Source organism: Cimex lectularius, unplaced genomic scaffold, assembly GCF_000648675.2.
Source record: "Cimex lectularius strain Harlan isolate CLEC.00 unplaced genomic scaffold, Clec_2.1 scaffold368, whole genome shotgun sequence".
Lineage (NCBI taxonomy): Eukaryota > Metazoa > Arthropoda > Insecta > Hemiptera > Cimicidae > Cimex > Cimex lectularius.
In genome coordinates, this window is record NW_019392899.1 from 1150 (window position 1) to 11043 (window position 9894).

Consider the following 9894-nt stretch of genomic DNA (forward strand, 5'->3'; position numbering starts at 1 on the left):
TATTATTTATCAGAGGAAGCACCTTCTCTTAAGAAACGGAACAAGGGACCCAATATACGACCCCCCCCACCACCAAGTCAGGGTCCATGCCTACTCGCTCCCTGGAAGGGGCCAAGGCATGGAGCTCTTCAATTAAATGTGACACACTAAGCTATCACTATCTCTTACCCAAAAACAGGAGTCCATATGTAAGACAGGTATGGCCGATAAAAATGATTTAAGGGCAATTCACTTTTTGGAAAAGTAGAACCACTTTTCAATTTTTTTCGTTACTACGTATGGCATCACGTGGCCATCGGCGTCTCAGTCGCGGGGCAGGATTATCTGATATGGTAATGGAACTGTGCTGTCGAAATCAAGGCATAGGGATGTGTGGAAAGGGATTATTGCTCTACCTGTCTGACCGTTACTTAGTCAGAGTACAGCGATAACTTCTATCTATCGTATTCAAGTTGGCATCCCACAAGGCAGAATTCTTGGACCTCTCCTTTACACGATATATACCTCTTACACCCCTATCCTTCCAGGAACCCTTTGCTCTCCCCATTTGCTGATGATACAGCAATCCTTTCCCCGCATAAAGATCCAGTCACTGCGAACAGAGACCTTCAAAATCTTTTGAAGTGACTCGACATTTGGTACAAAACGTGGAGAATTAAAATAAACGCAACGAAGTGCCAATACATAAACTTTTCACTCAGACGTTTAGCACTACCACCTGTTTACTTTCACGGGATCTCACTCCCCCTGTCGACCTCGTACGTCACTTGGGACTTCACTTAGACAAAGGAATTATTTGGAATCTAAACACAAGACTAAAACGAAACGAATTAAACAGATATTACAAACTTTTATCATGATTACTGGACAGATGATGCAAACTTCCACTTAATTACAAAAGTTTAATGTACACCACAGTTCTCCAGCCTGTGTGGACTTACGATATCGAACTCTGGGGATCAACCGAGCATTCCAAGTCCCAACGGATCCAAAGATTCCAATCGGGTGAATATGACCCTTTCCTTTCATTTCAGACTCTCAGGGAGCCATTGTACAGTATTAAAAAATGAAAAGGCGATTTCTTGATCCTTAAACCAAGAAATACGTTTTATTTGTTACATGATACTATCTTCCTAACATTTGAATATACACCGAACCATAAATCTAATCGTGAAATTTGTTAAGTTTTGCTTTTTAAAACATTTTATTATCTCATCACCCATTCTATTTTTGTACAATATAATGTACTGCATATTTAAGTTGTTCAATGTTTGAAGGCCGAGTTGATTTTGGCTCGGAAACGTTATATTGGACTTCGACAACAACGGTTAAATTCCGAAAGCCTCCAACGGGGGAAACTTCAGCCCCACTACTTCGTTTATATAACGCCTTGTGACCTGAGGACTTTGTTTATTCCGGTTCCGGGAGTGTTGTATTAATCCGCTTTTCTGGAAATAAAAAAGTTGAGGATGCCGAATAAAGTGAAAAAATTCATTTACGCCGAAAAGTTCGAGGGGGCGCCGAAACCGTCGAATTTCAGACTGGAGGATGGAACCCTTCCGTCTCTGAAGGCTGGAGGTAAAATTAAATATTAATTTGATGTCTTGACTTAGAAAATCTCCAGGCTTTGAATAGGAAAACACACTTTTCCAATTTATGTGCAAAATAGCGTCGTGTTAAAAAATTTATTCCACTTTGAATGTAAAAGTCTGTATATTTGTTTCGTCACAAAAATTCTAAAACTAGAATTACTTGCAATTTAAAACACGTAATAATAAAAATTAATAAGTTTTTCCTAACACGTATTAAACAAATTATATTTTTAAAAAAAGTTTATAGATACTACTGCAATCCAGTAAAGTTTTTTATTTCAAAAATATGAATTTTAAAGATACTGTACCTAATACAAACATATAAAATAAAATTAACAAAAATAATAAAATGGATAAGAAATACATTTTTTAGTTACCATTTTATTTCCAGTGAATGGGACGTATTCAGATTTTTAAGCCCACAACCGCGGTTTTTCGAGCACATTGTTCAATTAAGAATAAAATCATTTCAGTGCTATTCGACATACTGAGGATTCTACGGTTAAAAGAACAATTCTTCAAAATTATTTCTTTAGTCAGCAATAAATGTATTTCTACACGTTCACCGTAATCCGCCTTTTAACGTAATACGTACGATTATTCAAGCATATTTTTCAGTCGGCAAAAAATTCATTTCAAAACGTACAAAACAATCAGAAATAAATTTATTTACAAAAGGTTGCACAGACATAAATATGATACTCTTTTTCTTTCTTTCAATTCTAAACTGCATATATAAACACAACAAGCAAAATTGTAATTATTTATTTGTTTAACAGTTTCCAAATCACAAATGTATAAATAAAAGTATAAAGGTTAAACTATACAACAATTTAGAAATAGTCGCAATAAAAAAATAGAAATTAACTGAAACAATTTGAAATCTGTTTGTATTAAAACTATCTGATTAATATTTTGGGAAAAAATAAATGCACACAGTGTAAGTTCACATTAAAAAAAATTACTTAAAAAACTACTTGGTGAAGTACAAAAACTCTTAGCACCGAAATCCATGCTAGGAATTACCCAGTAAACTAGCATACACAAGGCAATACTGCGACCAATTTGGACAATCGGAATGGAACTGCGGGAAACTACCAAGCCATCTGTCATCCAGCGTATCCAATTCTTCTAATCAAAAGTCCTCAGACAGCTACATCTCTAACCTCACGATCCACAACGACCTTTGAAATGATCCATTCCCGATTCTAAAAGTTTCACACCAATGATCCATCCAGACCCCACTGCAATAATTTTTGAACTACTTTCATGCGACTGGTACGCCTGAATTGGAACGGAGCTCAAATAAGTGAGCAGTTATCTAATATTAGTCTTACAGAGGAATTGTATAAAACTTTAAGTGCATCTGGAACAAGAAATGTTTAGTAGGACGTGTGATAAATCCTTAAGTTTTATCTTTTATCTTTAGCAGTATTTTTACGGTGAGGAAAAACGAAAATCACCCCTAGACATTCTCATTGAAACTAATGACTTCTACTACAAACGACTCAAACGACACAGTCACTATTAGAAACTATTTACAATAATGATAATAATAATAATAAACACATTCTAAGTCAGATTGTTATGGTAGTACGTAGTTTTTCTCAAGAATGCTTCTCATTAATAACAAACAAGGGGGCGGCGGTGGCCGCAACGATTAAGGCGTTATCACGGCGATTCATTACTGTAAGGGTCTCGGGTTCGAATCTCAGCAGCCCTGAATGCAAATCCAACGTACTTAAATCATTGCATAACATTGAATTTAACTAAATCATATAATAATAGTCATTAATCATAAGGGCTTTGGAATATCCAACGTTTATGTTGCTTATTAAAAAAGGCATATTCTTCGAAAAAATTATTTACGGTGGAAAAACTAATATTTATGGAAATTATTTCCGAAAAATTACAACTTTTAGATCCTGCATCTGCATGTAAGGTAATGTAAAAGGTAACTACTTTTACAATATCTAAAATAAATTTTTGAATTCACGGGTAGAACTTCGGGATAATTTTTATGCTACCTTAGAAAAACATAGCGGCTTCTCAGTGATTTCCGCAATAGAGATTTGAATTCCTCCGTTAGTTTAAAGGATTTTATCTTTTTTATCTTTTGATTATATCTTTTTTAAATATCATTTCATGGTTTTTGAATATGTAATCGCAATACATTAAATAATTTGTAGAAATATTTGAACGTCATCACAGAGGATTTATGTTGTCAGAGGAAATCTATCAATTTTTATGTGCAAATGCGTAATAATTTTCCTTTAAACAGCTATTAGTTGGCGGAATTTAACGATACGTACTTAAAAGCACTGCATTATAAAAGAACTTCACGAAATGCTCAATATTTTTGGACGAAACCTTTTGAAACGTCCGAGCTTCTCTTATAAAAAGCACTCTACTTTCCCGACCATTTATCTCCAAAAGATCCTGGCGGTTTGAAAGTAACTGAGAAAAAAGGCTCTTAAATTTCTGTCACTTAGCAATTGTGCAGTTTGTTTCTGTTTGACTATCAATAATCCAAAATATTAAATGACTATATAATATTAATTATAATTGCATTACTTATTATGGTTGAACACATTATTCATAAATATGATGTATTTTTCTTCTTTTTTTTTCTTTTACCAGGACACTCTGAAAGGGTAAAGTATTGAACAGCCCAGACATTGTACTATTTTTTACAAAACTATCATCACTATAAATTATATAATATTTTATATATATGCTCTATATATATATTACATACTATATATATGTAGCTGGATTATGAGAGATTTGTATGGCGATTAAATTACAGGTCAAGTTGTTTTATGAATTTTTTAAAATATTGATGACAAACAGGTAACTTAAGATATTTGTTGTTAGTTATTGTTCGCATGCTTTTAAGCAGTAGTCCTTTGGAGAGATCACATATTCTGGCGTCTGTGGCGTTTGATTGTCGAAATAAAGAGCTAAATAATAAATAATTCTTAGTTTGAACAAATAATTCCTAAAGCGACCGTGACCTGTTGGACACGCCGTCATTTTAAAATTCAGGTGTAAATATGGAGAGGCTTCCGACCTGTCCGCAATGAAAGGTAAATAGCCTCTCGTGACCGGGCCCTTGTAAACATTCCTTTAAAATTTATCCCAAATCGCAAAGGTCTTCCGTCTCAGTAGTCTGTGTATTTGTGAGGCAGGCTACTTGTGGAATGATGTTTGTAAATTGTCCTTAACCTTAATTACATTAAATTTTTTTCTGGCATTATTTCTAAGAGTTAGTATTTCCCGAGGATTCGCAACAGTAGAGGTCATATAAACCCTCAGGGTAGTTTTGTTGGTGTTTTTAAAAAAAGCCCATTTGTAAGTATGTCAGGTTCGAATGCAGGGCCGCTGGATATATATATATATAAAGTTATATATATATATTACGCAGGGCGGGCGACCAAGACCCGAGGGGTTAAATGTCTGGGTAGACTCGTACCCCATCCCTAAAAGGTCCGGGACCTGGGTCGGCTCACGTGTCCTGCATAAATCTCTTCGACTTGTTCACAAACCCCAAGATTTTGGACAAATTTTATCTCGGAGAGTGATTTGGTGATGACCGCTCCTTGAAAGATTTCAAATCTGGACCTAGCATACTTATCACACTCTGTGAGGTAGTGCCTTGCCGTTTCTTTTTTTAGGTAGAGAACCCATTACGGAGAGTTGTCTTCTCAGTGAGCAATGGACCGTCAGAATACCTATCAGCCGTCTAGTTCCCTTCCTTCAGATAGAGAATAGCCATTTCGATTCTGCTGGTTTGATCACCTTAACGAACTCTTTCGATTGCCTGTATCCGGGGGATAAATTCCACTCCCTAAGGAATTGTTTCCTGCCCCAGTTATTAATACTCTCTTTCGAAGTTCTCATTGTAAGGTAATACCGGTTGTGGCCCGACAAACGGAGGATTGGAGCCTTCTTTAGCCAGACCATCCGCCTTTTTATTGCCATGGTGTCCTTTATGTGCTGATGTCCAAATAAGGGTTACCTTGTTCTCAAACCTGGAAGAGATCCTATTGATAAGATCTCCGGTTACCTCCGCCAGTCTTGAGGTTGACAAATTTTTTTGTAATGACCTAAGTCAGACCTGACTGCCATAAAAAATTATTACTAATATCCTTGCCCTTAATTTTCCATAAGTGTTCCACAACACACATTAATGGCCCAGATTTCCGCCTGAAAAACGGAGCTGTTATTGCCAAGAGGGACGAGATGCTGATTCCTAATTTAGGTATTCCTGCACCACTCAGGCAGTCTATGTTGCGATGGTCATCATCCAAACTATAATTATAGTCACAGGGGTGACTACCTGAAAGTACTTTTTCCCCGAGGGGTTTTAATCTTTTTATCACTAACGCTTAATAATTGGCCGTTAACCTTACTCAATAGTTGTGAGATTTTCGAGTTATTTATGTTATTGCACTTATGATTCCAGCTGCCCTCGCTAATTAATCTGTAGCAGCTGATAGCTCTGACCTTAACCTCAATGTGAAGAGGTGGAGTATTGGTTATGATGTCAAGTGCTAGGGTGGGTGTAGTTGAAAATGCTCCTGTCATCAACAAAAAACCTTGTCTTTGTAATGACCTTAATTTTTTACTGTTCCCTTTATTTTCTAGACCTTTCCACCATACTAAAGTTGCGAAAATAATCTAGGTAGAATAATTGCAGTATATAGCCATTTGGCTACCCGTGGTTTAACAATTCTCCTACATTGTACCATTGATATTGTTCCTTGCCTGTATATGTTATTAATTTGACATTTCCAATCAAGTTTCCTGTCAAGCGTCACACTAAGGAATTTGATTGAATCCACCTTTTTGTAACTTACAAAATAAGATCTTATAAATAGTGGTTTTTAAAAATCAACTAGAAAAATTTTAGAAAAAAACAAATTTATATAAAACATTAATTAAATCTAGCATACATCCAAACCGTTTATCATAATATATAATATATCATAATCATAAATGTTCAATGTTCAGACTATTCAGTGATTTTTCGGATCCAGTCTTTGAATTTTTTTAAGAATTAAAATTAAACTTTTACTATTTTATATTGACTAGAAATCAAGCATTGTATTTAATTTGCAGAAGTTCATTTCAAAGCCGTTGCAATTAGCGTGGATCCATACATGAGGTAAGTGTTTTATTTCATTTAAAAACAAATTTTCACATGTGTATACATACTGATGTCTGTCATAAATTTTTCAGAGCTGTCGGAAGTGTCGTTCCACCCGGGAACACGATGTTCGGCGCCCAAGTGGCTAAGTATGCTTTTATCTTACACACAGTATATACATGATATAAATTCGTTTTTAAACATCTAGGGTAGTTGCGTCAAACAGCCCAAAGTTCAAAGTCGGCGACCACGCCGTCGGATATTTTGGATGGCAGACAGACTACGTCGGAAGACCCGAGGATGTGCTCTCCCCTTTCGGAGGAAATGAAGAGCCTTACCTTCTGCCTGACTTTAAAGGGCTACCGTTGTCGTTGGGCCTCGGCGTTTTGGGAATGCCAGGGTTAATATCCCGTCTTTAACTCACATTTTATAAAGAATTTTTTTTTTATAAAATAAAATTTCAGGAATACGGCTTATTTCGGTCTGCTTGAAATCTGCAAACCCGTCCAAGGAGAGGTCGTGGTTGTGAGTGGTGCAGCTGGTGCTGTTGGTTCTCTAGTAGGACAGATCGCTAAAATCAAAGGTATACTAATTCTTTGAACCGAGCTATCATTAAATATTTTGTTGCGAGGTTTGCATGATATGATAAGAGAAATGGCAAAGTTGTTACCAAACTTTTACAGGTCTAATAGATTTTTCTGATTAATCAATATTATCAGATTAGACAATATTAAAAAACAACTTGACAAATATTGTCATTAAAACAAATTCATCATTACAGGCGCTAAAGTCATTGGGTTTGCTGGATCTGATAAGAAGGTTGATTGGCTATTAAAAGAACTCAAATTTGATTGGGCCTTCAATTACAAAAAAATTGGAGTACTCGAAGCGTTGAAAAAAGCAGCCCCTGAAGGCGTTGACTGTTATTTCGACAATGTAACGACAATAGAGAGAGCACTTATAAAATTAATTTTCTGGATGATTTCATCTGATGTTTTTAGGTTGGCGGTCAAATGAGCAGCGACGTGATTTCTTGTATGAACAATTTTGGAAGGGTGGCCGTTTGCGGATCTGTATCTACTTACAATGAGACCAAGCCCGTTTTGGGTAAGTATTTTATTTACGCTAGATGCTGGTGTGTCGGTGAAGTGATGCTGAACCGGCATTAGGTCAACTATTGGGTCCGAACTTGAAGAACAAGGTGTGTCTCACTGAAGATGATGCAATGCCAAAACGCGTTTGAATAGATCAACAAGCCAATGAAGACGTATCCCATAAGTGACCAATGCCAGTTTAGAATTTATTATTTGGTTACATTTGACAGAAATCGATGATAATTATCTTTTTCTATGATTTCACTTTAAGCTTCCGCCATCCAGATGGATGTTATTCTCAAGCAGCTAAAAATTGAGGGCTTTCTGGTGCAAAGGTGGCTCGGAATGAACCGATGGTTCGAAGGCATAAAGCAAAACATAGAATGGATAAAACAGGTAAAAACCAAAACTTCGTTGGCTTAGGAGATAAACAATAAAAAAAAATTTATCAACAGGGAAAGCTGGTTTTCAAAGAAACTACTTACCATGGATTCGAAAAGCTACCCGAAGCATTCTTGGGTCTATTCAAAGGCGAAAATTCTGGCAAAGCTGTCGTTCTTGTATAGATTGAAATAAACCATTATTTTTTAAATTGTAGTTGTTTTTTAAATATATTTGATTGAAACGAAAAACTCTTAAATATGAAACTAAACCATGAATCCTGACCATATGAGACTAAAAATGGGTCAAGACATGAACGACCTATAACCTTCTCGATTTAGACGCAACACCGTATAAGTAACTGTAGCATCGAAACGTTCGTACAACTTCGTACAACGTACGAACGTTTCATTGCTTGACTGTTTTGAAACATTACTTCAAAGTTATGTTGCATAGTAGGTTTGCGAATCCTCGTAGCATGTCTAGATGTAACTTCATAACTCTGTTTTAGATTCATTAGATTTCTTGGTCCGATTGACCAAATAACAACGTTCAAGTAATTATTCTTTATGTAAGGTATTGATTGAAATGAAAAAGTTAGTGTCTGAGCAGGATTCGCACCCACGACCTTTGGCACTAACCTCCCATCTCAACCCTCCTGGATTGGAATCCCGCTCTTGACACTGACTATTTATCTCCACCAATACCTTAAATAAAGATTAATTAATTGAAACTCTGCTTTAGTGTCAAACATGATTTTTTTCTTCAATCCTCTCACGATATCCTCTCAACCCTCTGGAAATATAACTCTTATGATTTGTTAATTTTTTTTTAAGTTATTGAAGCGTGGCGTCGGTGGAACGGTTAAAACGTAGACAAGGCGTCAAGGACCTTTTTAAAAAACACCGACATCCCGAGGGTTGCTATGACCTCTGCTGTTACGAACCCCCTGAAAAAAAAGTTGTGAAAACTGACAAATACATCACTGGTGGATAACAATTGAACTGTTGCAATGGTTTTTCTTGAACATTACGAGCTTTAGGGCGTACAAGCCTTGTTAAGACGTATATTGAAAGAGTGCGAATAATTAGTGCCGCAGAGAGGTGAGGCCTGCCCAGTAGTGATAAGAAGCGCCTAGGTCACTAAGATCACACACAGACGACTTTTAATGGAGGAGAACCACGTAGGTGCCGGTTCTGAGGAGAAATGATCACAGTGGAACACATGATAACAGACAGATGATTAAATATATCATAATTTGCATGTACGTGCAAAGAGAAATCTGAAAATGAGAAAATTCACAAATGTATTTGGCAACCGATCAAATGCGAGGATTCTCAAAAACTAATAAATTACTATAATTGGAAAAATATAAAAGAGCCGCGTAATGTCATGCAAATGTGAACATTATTTACTTGGTTTTCAATAGAACAAAAGCGATGTTATTTTTAAATTAGGTTGGTTTGGATTAATTTGTATTGTAATTTTGACGTTTTGCTGTTTGAGTAGTTTATCTTGCCCTTTCATGAAAAGTGATAAAAGACGCAGGTCTTACTTTTTAAAATTATTGATTTAATTTTTTAAACTCAAATATCCTCTACATTCAAAATGGAATCGATTATTCAAATTGAAGACAGCATTCAAAAAAAGAAGAAGGAAAAGGGCCTCCTCAAAA

General features: G+C 35.9%; 1 protein-coding gene across 1 annotated transcript; it reads left to right on the top strand.

Moving 5' to 3' along the window:
* The first annotated feature begins 1329 nt into the window (after positions 1-1329).
* Positions 1330-8458, top strand: LOC106672066 (prostaglandin reductase 1-like). The gene is made up of 9 exons (XM_014403173.2): positions 1330-1578; positions 6717-6762; positions 6837-6893; positions 6953-7144; positions 7209-7327; positions 7526-7680; positions 7746-7851; positions 8110-8234; positions 8294-8458. Exons 1-9 carry the CDS (start codon positions 1470-1472, stop codon positions 8402-8404), a joined length of 1020 nt encoding a protein of 339 aa, XP_014258659.1. The 5' UTR covers positions 1330-1469; the 3' UTR covers positions 8405-8458.
* Positions 8459-9894: the final 1436 nt, after the last annotated feature.

Excerpts from the sequence above, each read along its gene's own strand:
- LOC106672066 (XM_014403173.2), top strand. The coding sequence starts at position 1,470 with ATGCCGAATAAAGTGAAAAAATTCATTTACGCCGAAAAGTTCGAGGGG. Across the intron at positions 1,579-6,716 it reads TCCGTCTCTGAAGGCTGGAG|AAGTTCATTTCAAAGCCGTT; the intron begins GTAAAATTAAAT and ends TTTAATTTGCAG. Across the intron at positions 8,235-8,293 it reads ACATAGAATGGATAAAACAG|GGAAAGCTGGTTTTCAAAGA; the intron begins GTAAAAACCAAA and ends ATTTATCAACAG.